The 14,433-nt window shown below is 49.5% G+C and overlaps 1 protein-coding gene across 1 annotated transcript; it reads left to right on the forward strand.

Annotated features, from left to right (window-relative positions):
• Positions 1 to 104: 104 nt before the first annotated feature.
• LOC105497856 (leucine rich repeat and Ig domain containing 4) lies at positions 105 to 8,308 on the forward strand. Its single transcript, XM_011769357.2, has 2 exons — positions 105 to 1,689; positions 4,192 to 8,308. The coding sequence occupies exon 2, from the start codon at positions 4,205 to 4,207 to the stop codon at positions 5,984 to 5,986; it is 1,782 nt and encodes a 593-aa protein (XP_011767659.1). The 5' UTR covers positions 105 to 1,689; positions 4,192 to 4,204; the 3' UTR covers positions 5,987 to 8,308.
• The last annotated feature ends 6,125 nt before the right edge of the window (positions 8,309 to 14,433 follow it).

Here is a 14,433-nt window from a genome sequence, read left to right on the forward strand (position 1 = left end):
GCTCAACAAGGAAGTGTTTGGGCACCCTACCCTTTTCCTGGGGTCTAACCAAAAATGGATGGGATGAGGATGAGAGGCTGGAGATAATTGTTTTATGGGATTTGGGTGTGGGACTAGGGTACAATGAAGGCCAAGAGCATCTCAGATATAGAGTTAAAACTCAAACCTCTTATGTGCACTTTAAAAATACACTTTAGGGGCTGGCACAAATCTGATTAGAGACACATATCCATACACAGGGGAAACACACATAGACTCAACAGCAGCCATGCAGTTCCAGAGACACATGAACCTGACACAATCTCTCTCATCCGTGAGGCCACAGCTTGGAGGAGCCTAGTGGCCTCGGGAAAAGTCTCAATCCTGAGGGACCCCCCAGAGATTTCCATGGTGCTCCGGTCCACTGATCTTGGGCCTGGGGTGATCCAAATACCACCCCAGCTCCAGCTGTCTTCTACCACTAGAAGCGCCAAGAGAAGCAGAGGTGGCTGGCACTGGCCAGTCGGAAGGCACGATCAGACCTTGGAGGACTTTGCTGGCCTGCCTGCTAGCCCTGCTCTTGTTGTGGAGAAGGAAGCAGATGCGATTGCATCACCCTGTCATTGGGCACCGCTGACTCCAACATGGAGGACACCAGGGAGTAGGGCCTGGGCCTGTTTCCCCAGCTGTGATCTTGCCCAGAACCTCTCTTGGCTTCATAAACAGCTGTGAACCCTCCCCTGAGGGATTAACAGCAATGATGGGCGGTTGGGGGGTTGGGGGTGGATTGTGTCCTCTAAGGGGACAGGTTCATCTGAGTAAACATAAACCCCAACTTGTGCCATTCTTTATAAAATGATTTTAAAGGCAAGAGGTGTGTGTGTCAGGGGGTAGAGGAGATCCTTAAATTAGATTACCTGCATGCCTGCTCTCCAGTCTCATTCCTGGGTCAAGACTCAGATTTCCAGCTCAGCAATCCATCAGCATTATACAGATCCAACCCACCCTCACCCCACCCATGCAGTTTCTCCCAGGTGGAGCAGTCCCTCAGTGAGGACTGTGAATGAATCCTCAGGAACCCCCACTATAGGAGCCTCAAACTGAGCTCCACAGGAGATGCTGTAGACTGAGAACTTCCCATAAATGATACCCACAGGGAACGTTTAGATTTAGAGGTTGCACAGAATTGCTCCACATCTGGGAGACCAAAAGACAATCCTCTGGAAGGTGTCTGGCCTGAGCTCCCCTGCGGGGAAATCAGGATGTCAGAGAGATCCTCTAGAGCCTGCTGCTCTTGCTATTGCAATGACCCCTCCCTGGCACCAGAGCCTCCCTCCTGGATCCCTCCCCTGTCACTCGCCAGCCTGTAGTGGTGCTTGCTGCAGCCCTCCCTGGTTGCTTTATTTATTTATTTTGCACCAACAGGGTTGCTGCAGACTCATTCTTGCCTGGTTTAAAAAGAGAGAGAGAGGAAAAAAAAAAAAAAAGGAGAAATGCTTTCTGGCTCTTTTCTCCACCTCAGTCTTGGCAGCAGCGGCCGCAGCAGCAACAGCAGCAGCAGCAGCGGCAGGCAGCAGCCGGGCAGCCAGGCAGCGGGGGTTGAGGCACACAGGGAAGGTGCAGGGGCCTGAGGTGCAGCTCGAATGGGACAGGGCCCCCAGCGCTGGACAGATGCAGTGCCAAACTTGATGCCACCTTCCAGCTTCTCCGGTAAGTGCCCGCACCCTCTGTCCCGAAGATGCAGCTGCCCTTTTCCATAACATTCTCAGAGACAGGCCAGACTAGTGTGCCCCTCAAGGCAAGAGGGTTTGGGCCCCCACCCTGCCAACAATTAATCCTGGCCCCATGGGACTTTGAGGGGGAAATTCAAATATCCCAAGTACCCCTGAGTGGAAGAGCTCCAAGGAGACCTCCCTTCCATCTCCCCAGTGCTCGCCTTCCTCTGGAAGGGTTTTTCTCCACAGCCAGTGTGGATCTTCCAGAAATATTTCCCCCAGGAACCCTCTCCCCACACAGTTCCCAGTCGTCAGTGAGGTGTGCTTTAAAGAGGATACAGGATACCCAGGTTCAAAAGTGTCTCTGGACTGCCACACAAAGAAGAAAGCTCCCTACCCTTGAAGGGGTGATGCCCTCAAGAGTCATGTCTTGGTGATGTCCCCACCCCACTGAAGGGACAAAAAAGTGGTTCTGACATCTCTCTTCCTGCAAAGTGGCCGGAAGCCGGTCCTGCAGCCATGGAGGTTGACAAGGGAAGTTTGTGATTAAATTAGCCACCTTAGAAATAAAATAGGTTGCTCCATCTCCCTCAGCCCCTGGCCCAGCAGGCTTTGGGACTCAGGGGAAACTCACCGGAGCAGGAAGGAAGAAAGCTGGGTTACATGCTTCACTGCACTTTTGCTGAATGCAGAGCAGAGGATGGGCAGGAACTGCAGCAGCAGTGATGAAGAGCTAGCTGTCAGGTGGACTTCCCAGAACAAGCCCAGGGAGAACAAGGGAGGCTGGGCCATCTTTCCCAGGAGAGCTCCGGGCATGCCACAGAGACCCGTTAGGTCAGGATGGGGCGAGAGGAGTCTGCTCTGCAGTCTTTGCCCCACGTTATTCTTTCTCATCCCCAAGCCTCAGACCAGTTTTCTGCATCCTTCTGCTCTTTTGGCCTCTTTCTTTAGTTTTCCAACTAGGACAATCCTCTGAAGTGGCTGTAGGATAACCACTAGAATGATCCTTCCAGGGGGTGGAGAGTGGGAAGGAAAGGGGAAGAAATGACCGTCTCTTAAACTGCCTCTCCTAAGTTCCACATGAGAAAAAATAGGGCATGTAGTAGAAAGCTGACCCTGTAGAGCTCAGAGAGCCTGAAGCCCTCAAGCCCAAAGGTGATCAGGATTGCTGCTCAGGAGAGACTCAGACACCCTGTCTCTGAGAGAGCATCCGTGGGATTTTGCTCCTATCTCTGTAGACATCCCTTGCCAATTCCAGTACTTCCCCTCCCTTGGGGTCCCTGTTGACATCGAACAGGGTGAGTCAGGGGTCCTCACCACCTAGAGGGCCCCTTCTCCTCTGTCACCTCAGCCATTGTAGTCAACATCTTCCTGAGAGTTCCCAGACCCTGGTATCCAGAAACTGACTATAAGTCTAAAGGTTCTGCACGCTGCCTGTGCCCAGATATCTGCTGTGCCAACCGAGGGCTCCCTTCCTCCCCACCCTACAGTGCTCTGTCAGATGCTGTCTCTCCTCACTTATCTATGCTCCCTGGTTCACAATCTGTCTCTTGGGAATTTCTCAGGCAGCTCAGGCCAAAAGGGACCTCAGATCCATACACTGGACCAGAATCCAAACACCATTAAGGAGGGATATGAGGGAAGCCCAAGACTGAAGACCAAGCAACAGAACTCAAAACCTGGGCATCCTTTGGGTCTCTCACACACCCCAGCTTCATCTGTAGTGGAGAAGCAGTTGCCCTTGGGCTCTTGCAGGGGATTCCCAGCTTCCCAGTCAAGTGCCCCCTGCATCCTATGCCACAGCTAATGTACAGCTTGGCCATTATCCACACAGGCATTTTGGGGAGATTGGATCTTGCTAGTCCAGGGCTCAGGCCCTGGGCCAGGCTGGAGAAGGGCTCAGCATGGGGGTGGAGCTGAGGCCTGCATGTTTCCCAGCCTTGGGTGAGCTAGTCAAGGTGAGGACCTCTCCAGTCAGGACAGGGAACTCTGGGCCAAGGACATGATCTCCCTGAGCCTTAGGCAAAGCTATGGGTACATAACATGAAAGAATAAGGGCGAGCAGAGAGGGACAGAGCAGAGCTTGGGGAGAGTAGATATCAGGTAGAAGGGACCTGAGATACTCCTGGATCTCACAGACATCGGGAAACCCCAACTAAGTCAGAAAGACTTAGTTACCTCCCTGCTGTTCCCTGACCCATTCCCATAAGTCTTTCCCCCACAGAAATCAGGCTTGGTAGGGTTCTATGAGCCAGTAAGCACTTGGCTGGTTATCCAGGGCTGGAAGAGGGAGGAAAGCAGAGATTCCCCAAAGAGAAGCTCCAGGAAGCCCCAGGGAGGTGGCACACAATAATTCTTCCTGGTTCTGTGCCCTACTTGTTGGCAATGCTGAGACAGATAGCTCAATTTCTCTCCCCTCTAAGAAGGGCCAGGAAGTCCAGGGTCACCATCATCTGAAGCCACTTTCCAAAAAGGGTCATGTCATCATCTGTTCCAGGACTGAAGAGGGAATGGATGCGGCCACAGCTCCAAAGCAAGCCTGGCCCCCATGGCCCCCACTCCTTTTCCTCCTCCTCCTACCCGGAGGGAGTGGTGGCAGCTGCCCTGCTGTGTGTGACTGCACCTCCCAGCCCCAGGCTGTGCTCTGTGGCCACAGGCAACTGGAGGCTGTACCTGGAGGACTCCCACTGGACACTGAGCTCCTGGACCTGAGCGGGAATCGCCTGTGGGGACTCCAGCGGGGAATGCTCTCCCGCCTGAGCCTGCTCCAGGAATTGGATCTCAGCTACAACCAGCTCTCCACCCTTGAGCCCGGGGCCTTCCATGGCCTACAAAGCCTACTCACCCTGAGGCTGCAGGGCAATCGGCTCAGAATCATGGGGCCTGGGGTCTTCTCAGGCCTCTCTGCCCTGACCCTGCTGGACCTCCGCCTCAACCAAATTGTCCTCTTCCTAGATGGAGCTTTTGGGGAGCTAGGCAGCCTCCAGAAGCTGGAGGTTGGGGACAACCACCTGGTATTTGTGGCTCCAGGGGCCTTTGCAGGGCTGGCCAAGCTGAGCACCCTCACCCTGGAGCGCTGCAACCTCAGCACAGTGCCTGGCCTAGCCCTCGCCCGTCTCCCAGCACTAGTGGCCCTAAGGCTTCGAGAATTGGATATTGGGAGGCTGCCAGCTGGGGCCCTGCGGGGGCTGGGGCAGCTCAAGGAGCTGGAGATCCACCACTGGCCATCTCTGGAGGCTCTGGACCCTGGGAGCCTCGTTGGGCTTAATCTTAGCAGCCTGGCCATCACCCGCTGCAATCTGAGCTCGGTGCCCTTCCAAGCACTACACCACCTGAGCTTTCTCAGGGTCCTGGATCTGTCTCAGAATCCCATCTCAGCCATCCCAGCCCGAAGGCTCAGCCCCCTGGTGCGGCTCCAGGAGCTACGCCTGTCAGGGGCATGCCTCACCTCCATTGCTGCCCATGCCTTCCATGGCTTGACTGCCTTCCACCTCCTGGATGTGGCAGATAACGCCCTTCAGACACTAGAGGAAACAGCCTTCCCTTCCCCAGACAAACTGGTCACCCTGAGGCTATCTGGCAACCCCCTAACCTGTGACTGCCGCCTCCTTTGGCTGCTCCGGCTCCGCCGCCGCCTGGACTTTGGCACTTCCCCCCCTGCCTGTGCTGGCCCCCAGCATGTTCAGGGGAAGAGCCTGAGGGAGTTTTCAGACATACTGCCTCCAGGGCACTTCACCTGCAAACCAGCCCTGATCCGAAAGTCAGGGCCTCGATGGGTCATTGCAGAGGAGGGCGGGCATGCAGTTTTCTCCTGCTCTGGAGATGGAGACCCAGCCCCCACCGTCTCCTGGATGAGGCCTCATGGGGCTTGGCTGGGCAGGGCTGGGAGAGTAAGGGTCCTAGAGGATGGGACACTGGAGATCCGCTCAGTGCAGCTACGGGACAGAGGGGCCTATGTCTGTGTGGTCAGCAATGTTGCTGGGAATGACTCCCTGAGCACCTGGCTGGAAGTCATCCAGGTGGAACCACCAAACGGCACACTTTCTGACCCCAACATCACCGTGCCAGGGATCCCAGGGCCTTTTTTTCTGGATAGCAGAGGTGTGGCCATGGTGCTGGCAGTCGGCTTCCTCCCCTTTCTCACCTCAGTGACCCTCTGCTTTGGCCTGATTGCCCTTTGGAGCAAGGGCAAAGGTCGGGTCAAACATCACATGACCTTTGACTTTGTGGCACCTCGGCCCTCTGGGGATAGAAACTCTGGGGGTAACCGGGTCACTGCCAAGCTCTTCTGACCTTTCCTTCCCCAGTGGGGAACCCACCAAGTCCGCTTCAGATACCAAAGGGGAAGACAGAACCAAGGCTGCTTGAACCAGAACCTGGTCCTGAGCAGCACCGCTCTCCCACACCTCCCGTCTGCGTTGTGCCAGCAACTAGCGATGCCTCCTGCCAGAGAGTCTGCCTCCTGAGCTTTTCCAGTCTGACGATAGCAGTGTCATTTCTTCTCTGAGGGTCCCAGGGAGCTGCAGATACAGACCCCGTCGTTAGTCCAGCCCTCCCTTCGTCCCCTCCACACACAAAACAGGAAACAAAAAGCTCTAGTCAGCTAGTTTAACCACTAGGCTTTCTTCACACACGCCTATATCCTTTAATAACCAATTGCCAACCACAGCTATAAGATTATTTCAGAGGTGGGGCTGGGAAGTGCCACTTGCTCCTTGGAGTCTCTGTTTGTCAACCTGGCAGAGTCCCTTTCTTTTCTGCTCCCCACCCCAACCCTGTCCCTAGGTACAGGATTAAGAGCAAAGGACCCTCAAGCCACAGAGAAGAGGATGGGGACAGAGTGTGGGATGGGGAGGACAGACCACACACTGCACTGTGTTTGCATGAGCCTCTACCACCTTCCTCTGTCTGCCAGATCATTAAACCTGCTGTCAAAGGGCCACAACAGTAGCAGCCAAAGCTAAATGTCATATCTGGAGTTTTCTTTATTTCAGTCTATTTCCTACCCTCATTTCTGTTATATCTCCCCACTCCTTCTCTTTCTGCTTGCGCATTGATCATGTGTCCCAATGGCTTTGCCTCCATCTAACCTGCCTGACAAACAGGGTAAGGAGTGCCCCTCCCACCTCCACTCTCCTCACCCCCCTACACCCCCACCCCCATGCCTGGAGGGATCAGCACTCCTAGCCCTGGTTTCAGCCTCAATCCTTTCCTTTTCACTCCCCATCTCTGGAACTGGAGAAGGAGCGATCCTCCACCTTCCAGGGGTTCCCTACATAGAAATTCCACCTGAGACACCGAGCTGCTGCCCCTCTTTCCCATTTCTCCATGGCAGTTCCCATCATTTTTGTGTCACAGATCCCTAGTGTCCTTGGGGAAAAGTCAGAACTCCAAGATAATGACTAACAAACGCAAGAATCCGCAGTTGTCAAAGGAGAGAGACCCAGGACACTGCAGAGACTAGGCTTGGAGGAACAGGGAGGAGGGCACAGCAGGCCGTAGTGAGAAGTGGAGGGAAGGGGGAGCAGCAGTAACTGCCTGCCTAGTTAATTTCCACCATCCTTCTGCAGCTTCCTCTGGTTCTGTGATTAGTGCAGCCCCAGTGGGAAGCTGTCTCCGGGTAGAGGTCACTGATTTACAGAGACCCCCAGATGGGGAGGTGGAGTGGGAGGTGAAACTGCTGAGTACCACTGACTGTGCTTCAAATAGAGGGCAAAGCAGAGCCCAAAAAGAAGTAGAGATGCTGGAAGCTCAAGGTACAGAGCAACAGCCTCAGCATGACTGGAAGGGAGGAGTGACAGGGAGAGGAGAGGAGTGGGAGGAGGGACTGAGAAGGGAAGAATCACGTGGCCCCAGGGAGCCTTTCTCCGCAACAGCATCTGCCCAGCGTCCTTAGTTTCCTCCCACCCACCACTACACCAAACCAGATGCAAGCATTGTGAGCTTTCTAGTTGATTCCTGCTGCTGTTGTCCTTGCTCTGAGGAGACTCCACTCATTAGAAGATTCCCAGCTCAAACTGCCTGACAGGTGAGACACTCAGCACCACTGAGGAGGTGAAGCTGGACTTCACAGGCAGGCCGCTCTTTAGTGGGGCAGAGATAGGAATATGGGGGTAGGACCAGAGGTGAATGTGAGAACCAGGCAGACAGGAGAGTGAGGCTGGAGAAACTGACCTGCTTGAGAAATGAGTTTCCCTGAGCCTGCAACCTCCCACCCACCATGCACACACAACTCAATTAGCATCCCAGCAACTTCCCCTTCTTTAGTGTATAATGTACCAGATAGATTTCCTGGGGCACAGCCCTCCCCCTCCTTTCCATAACCTTCCACCAGCAGCTTATTAGGTTGGGACTTGGGAGTCAGATGCTGAAGGTTCTCACTCTAGTTGCCCTCTCTGCAATGCGGAAGCAGCAACACTGTTCAGAGAAATCTTCTCTGGGAAACCCCTGACGCAGTGGGGAACAGACGACTGTCTGGCGCTGGGACATGCTGCTGCCCAAAGTCTCTGAAGTCTCAAAGACTCCAGAACAGAGCTACCCAACAGACGTAGAATCTAAGTCACATATGTAATTTCAAATTTTCTAGTAGCTACTCCATTAAAAAATCAAAATGAAACAGATACATTTAATTTTAATACTTATTTTATTTAACACAATATACCCAAACTATTATCATTTCAATATATTATCAATACAAAAATCAATCATAAAATATTTAACATTTTTTCATATTAGGTCTTTAAAATCCATGTATTTTTTACACTTATAGTACATCTCAACATTGCAATTCAGTTACTAAATTTTCACCAGAAAAATCCATATTTAGATTTCATACAGGTCACTGTTGAGAAAGTAGATTCACACATCTAAGCTTTTCCAAACATAAAACATTTTCTGATAACTGAATCAAATGTTTTAAATTTTTAATTAAAATTAAATAAATTTAAAATTCCATTCCTCAGCTGTACCACCTACCTTTACAAGCATTCAATAGCCACATGTGGCCAATGGCTACCATATTGCACAGCAAAGCTTCAGACATCACGACCTGGGGCATAGACTAAGGTCTCCTTGGCAGTGGTGGGTGGACAAAGTATCCCTCAAGAAACACATTTAATCTCAAGGAAATGCCTATGGAGTTAGTCCCACCACAGCCCCTTTGTCTCCTTTCACAGCTTTTCCAGAATACTTTTGAGGGGTGAAGCACATTCATGTAACAAGCTTACTATGATGAGTACTTCCGCAGCTTGTCCAAGCGTTAGCATGCCAGTCCCTCATCTTACCTGTTGGGAAGACTACCCTCAGCTCAGCTGTGACAGCACAGGCTGCTGTGTGTGTGCTGATGAGTGTGCAAATGCAGCCAAGGACACGAGTGGGTGTTGTGTGCAGAAGTTTTGTGGGCCATGTGCAGGGATGTATGGTGCTACACCATGGGGACAATCTAATGGAGGTTCTGCCCAGGGTGGGACAGCAGTTCAAAGAGAAGAACTGCATTTATTGAGGGCCTATTCTATGTCCGTGGCTTTATAGATATTTTCTTATTTAATCCTTACGTCAACCCTATAAAGTAGGGAGGCATCTTAGCTGATGAAACTAAAGGTCAAATAGAGTAAAGTGCGCAAAGCTAGTTAGTAAATAGTACCTAGCTATTTGAGCTCACGGCTGTCTGACTGAAAACTCCCCCTTTCCACCACACTGCCATCCTCACCGCCACGCCCTCACGGCTCTCTCTCCCAGGGCCTTTCAGTTGCAGGACATGACCTGTAAGAAAGGGGAAATTTTCCAACCCATCCACTCGGAACTTTCAGGGGGGACTGGGCTCAGTTATTGGTCCTCACCTTCTTCATTAACTCAAATGCACCTGATTCAGGAGGTTGGGGTTTTTCTTTGTTTTCACTCTTTCCTCTCTCCGAATGTCCTTACAGCCTCTGCCTCAGGGACTGGTAGAAAGGAGCAGAAATTCCAGGGAGCAAATGGACTGCAGTGAAATGCCTGGCTTCCAGCGAAGGATTCTCTGAAATGGAGGCTTCAGATTTCCTAGTTCTTTTCTGGGTTCTAACCTCAACAACCTCCGAGGTTAGAGAGAGGTTGCACAGATTGGTGGAACAATCTGTGAGCTATTTCAGATTGGAGAAGAATTTGACTCTGCCTACTTTCCGCCCATCCCTGCTTGACAGAACCTTTCTGAGGGTATTCCATCCTGCCCTCCTTCCACCCCTCTCTCTTCCATCTCAGACATGGTCTCACCTAAGCTGAGCGAGAACTCTGGACCCAAAGATCCTGTGGCACCATCTCAGCACTCCACATTTCGGTCCCCGATACAATCTTTCTCTATTTCCAATTTCTATTTCCTGTGCTGTGCTGGATCCCTGATTCAGGAGATGAGAGCCCAGCTAAGCAATGATCCTCAACTTTTTTGAGTCACAGACCCCTCTGAGAATTCCTGATGTAAGCTATGAACAAAAATGTTTGTAAATTGTCCAGTTATTCTGAAGCTATCACAGACTCCACAGAATATGTTAAGAAATTCTGCTATAAGAAGCCACAGGTTGCAGGGGAAACTCTGAGGCCTCAGGCCACCTTTGCTCCCCAGGGTCCATTAGAGGCAAAGAGAAAAGGCTGAGAAGGACTACAGTTCAAAGTGGATGTTAGCACAGGTAAGAGCAGGTATTAGAATGAGCCCAGCAAGAAAACACACAAAAATGCTCCAGCATTCTCTCCACCCCTGTCCCCTTCTCCCACCAGCACCCATCTGAGGGAGACTTTGGGTGGAACTCTTGCTGTAAGAAGTCAGTACGGTGGTGACTCAGGCTGGAGAGCATCTGAACCCAGGGACTCCTGGGTCCTGTTCCTCCAAATTGCTTCATAAGGGGAATTAAGTAGGAAGATACAGCTGGGTAGTGGTGGTCAGAGAGACTGAGGAGAATTCTCTCCTAGGGCATCTGCCACAATTCAATCCGGTCTAAAGACGGAATAGCAGCACCAGCATAAGTGAGGACACTGAGGCTCATGCTCCCAGTCACTGTGGTTAAGAGGCTTAAGTGGGGAGGAGGGGGGTGACTCCTACGCTGGGCAACAGGAGAGATGAGTGCTGTTTTTCAGACTCAAATAGCTGAATGGCACTTGAATGGATCATTTGTATGTTGTACAGGGAGGGAACTCTGTGGGCAGCCAAGGCTCTGGAGCCAGGCTCCTTGTATTTCAGAGCCCCCCTCACTGCCCAGATCCCTAGCTAAGATCTACTTTCCTGCTTCAGTTTATTAAAAGGAACACCTGCTCACTGAACCCTCTGGGCAACCCAGACCTTATCTTAACTCACTCCACCTAATGCCTCCCACAGCCTGTTCAGAACACCCTTCAGGGAGAGAATAGACTCTTAGGACTGGAGATGAGAATAAAGAAATTACAGTTCACTCAATCCCAGCATCTCACAATTCAATCTTTCAATCCTGATTTGGGATCTGAGAGGATAAATGAGATGACAAATCCCAAATGTACAGTGACTTGAGGGTGAGTTTGGCATCAGCTCACTCAAAGTTATTTCTTCTGCTCCCCAACCTCCCTACCCAGCAAGTTAGAATTCAATCTCATTTTTAAATAAGATAAAATGAATCTTATTTAAAAATAAGATCACGGTGGCTCACACCTGTAATCCCAGCACTTTGGGATGCTAAGGCAGGTGGATCACCTGAGGTCAGGAGTTCAAAATCAGCCTGGGCAACATGGTGAGACCCCATCTCTACTAAAAATACAAAAATTAGCCAGGTGTGGTGGTGTGCACCTATAATCCCAGCTACTGGGGAGGCTGAGACAGGAAGATCACTTGAACCTGCGAGGCAGAGGTTGCAGTGAGCCGAGATCGTGCCACTGCACTCCAGCCTGGATGATAGAGTGAGACTCCATCTCAAAAAAAAAAAAAAAAAATTCCAGAAAAAAGTGATGCCACCTGGTTTTTCACTGCTCTGATTAAGAAATTCCTCCTTTGAGGCTGAGCACACTGGCTCACTCCTGTAATCCCAGCACTTTGGGAGGCTAAGGCAGGCAGATGCCTTAAGCCCGGGAGCTGGAGACCAGCCTGGGCAACATGGTGAAACCCCATCTCTACTAAGACATAAGTTAGCCAGGCGTGGTGGTGCATGTCTGTAGTCTCAGCTACTTGGGAGGCTGAGGCAGGAGGATTGCTTGAGCCTGGGAGGTGGAGGTCGCATGAGTAGAGACCATGCCATTGCCTCAAGCCTGGGCAACAGAGCAAGACTCTGTCTTTAAAAAGAAAGAAATTCCTCTTGTGGTTTATCTATAAACTGTAACCCCCTTTTCAGACTTCATTTCCTCTTTTTTGCCCATCCCACCTTCACTGGAGCTAGAAGAAGATGGACCCATAAAGTAGGCCTGTATTTTTATATAAACACTGGACACATTCTTCCTTGGATTTGAACTACCATTTTGTCCTTTTTTTTTTTTTTTTTTTTTTTGAGACGGTGTCTTGCTCTGTCACCCAGGCTGGAGTGCAGTGGCCGGATCTCAGCTCACTGCAAGCCCCGCCTCCCAGGTTCACGCCATTCTCCTGCCTCAGCCTCCCGAGTAGCTGGGACTACAGGCGCCCGCCACCTCACCCGGCTAGTTTTTTGTATTTCTTAATAGAGACGAGGTTTCACCGTGTTAGCCAGGATGGTCTTGATCTCCTGACCTTGTGATCCGCCCGTCTCGGCCTCCCAAAGTGCTGGGATTACAGGCTTGAGCCACCGCGCCCGGCCTCATTTTGTCCTTTTTAAAGTAAAAATAGCTATGGCAATCAAGGCACTCAAATACCTAGGAATAATTTTAACAAGAAGTATGTAAATTCTACATAATGAAAACTAAAATTCTACTGATGGGGCGCCAATGACTTAAATGTATAGGAAGACTCTATATCATACATTCTCCTTTATATAATCTAAAAATATGTGATTCCAGTCAAAATAACAATAACAGAATAGAAAAGTAAATTATGGTTCAATATAGCCCCACAATATTATACTACACAGTAGTCAGAATGAAGGGACTAAAACTATACACAATATGACTGAATCTCACATAAATAATTTGAATAAAGGAAGCCAGACACAAAAGAATACACACTCTGATTCTCTTTACATAAAAAGCAAGAACAGGCAAAATTAGTTTATAATATCAGGAGTCAGAAGAGTGGTTGTCCTTGAGAAGAGCAGTGACTGCGAGGGAACACACAAGTGGCTTCTGGGGCACTAGTAATGTTCTGTTTCTTGATCTGCTGCTGTTTACACAAATGTATTCCATTTGTGAAAATTCATCAAGATATATACTTGTCATTTGTGCATTTTTCTGCATGTATATTGTAAATTAATTTTTTAAATTGTGGTAAAAAAACATAATGTACACAATTTTAAAAATTTTTAAATGATCAATGGAACAAAATGAAAAAAATCCAGAAACAGACCCAAATACATATGGCAATGTGGTATTATAAAGGTAGCATTCAAAAACAATGGAGAAAACATGGGTTATTCAATAAGAAGGATTTGGAAAAAACAGAACAAAGTTGGATCTCTATCTCACACCTTTACACCAAAATAAATTCCAGGTGAATCAAATATTTACATATACAAAGACACTATCAAAGTACTTTTCAAAAAACATAGGACCTTTAAGAATAATCTTAAGTAGTGGGAGACTTTTCTAAAAATTATATGAAACACAGAAGTTGGCCAGGCACAGTTGCTCACGCCTGTAATCCCAACACTTTGGGAGGCCAAGGCGGGTGGATCACTTGAGGCCAGGAGTTTGAGACCAGTCTGGCCAACATAGCAAAACTCTGAGTCTGCTAGAAATATAAAAATTACCCAGGTGTGGTGGTACACGCCTGTAATCCCAGCTACTCAGGAGGCTGAAGCACAAGAATCTCTTGAACCTGGGAAGCAGAGGTTACAGTGGGCTGAGATCACGCCACTGTACCCTGGCCTGGGTAACAGAATGAGACTCTGTCTCAAAAAAAGAAAGAAACAAACCCAGAAATTATCAAATAAAATACTGATAAATTCAATTACATAAAAATTTTTAAATTTTGCAAAGAATAATCATAAACAGGCTAAGGGCAGGGGCTCAGGCCTCTAATCCTAGCACTTTGGGAGGCCGAGGCAGGCTGATCACCTGAGGTCGGGAGTTGGAAACCAGTCTCAAAATATACAATATACATAGAACAAACTGGGAAACCGGAAAATACTTGTTATATGTATAAACAATATACATAGAACAAACTGGGAAAAGGGACTTTTTTTTTTTTTGAGAGGGAGTCTCGCTCTGTCACCCAGCTTGGAGTGCAGTGGCAATCTCGGCTCACTGCAACCGCCACCTCCCCAGTTCAAGCGATTTTCCTGCCTCAGCCTCCCAAGTAGCTGGGATTGCAGGCGCTTGCCACCACAACAGGCTAAGTTTTGTGTTTTTAGTAAAGACCTGGTTTCACCATGTTGGCCAGGCTGTTCTCGAACTCCTGACCTCAAGTTATCAGCCTGCCTCAGCCTCCCAAAGTGCTGGGATTACAGGCGTGCGCCACCGCACCTGGCCGGGAAAATACTTTTAACTTATATACAAACAGCAAGTATTAAGAAATGACCCTATAACCAATAAAAATATGAACAGAATAGAAAAACAGAATTTACAAAAAAATTGCCATGTAACTATATTAAAAGATGCTCAACTTATAAGAGCAATGAAATTTTATCTT

The sequence above is a fragment of the Macaca nemestrina genome, chromosome 1, assembly GCF_043159975.1.
Source record: "Macaca nemestrina isolate mMacNem1 chromosome 1, mMacNem.hap1, whole genome shotgun sequence".
Lineage (NCBI taxonomy): Eukaryota > Metazoa > Chordata > Mammalia > Primates > Cercopithecidae > Macaca > Macaca nemestrina.

Bases quoted from the DNA above. Each gene is read 5' to 3' on its own strand.
- LOC105497856 (XM_011769357.2), top strand. From the start codon at position 4,205: ATGGATGCGGCCACAGCTCCAAAGCAAGCCTGGCCCCCATGGCCCCCA.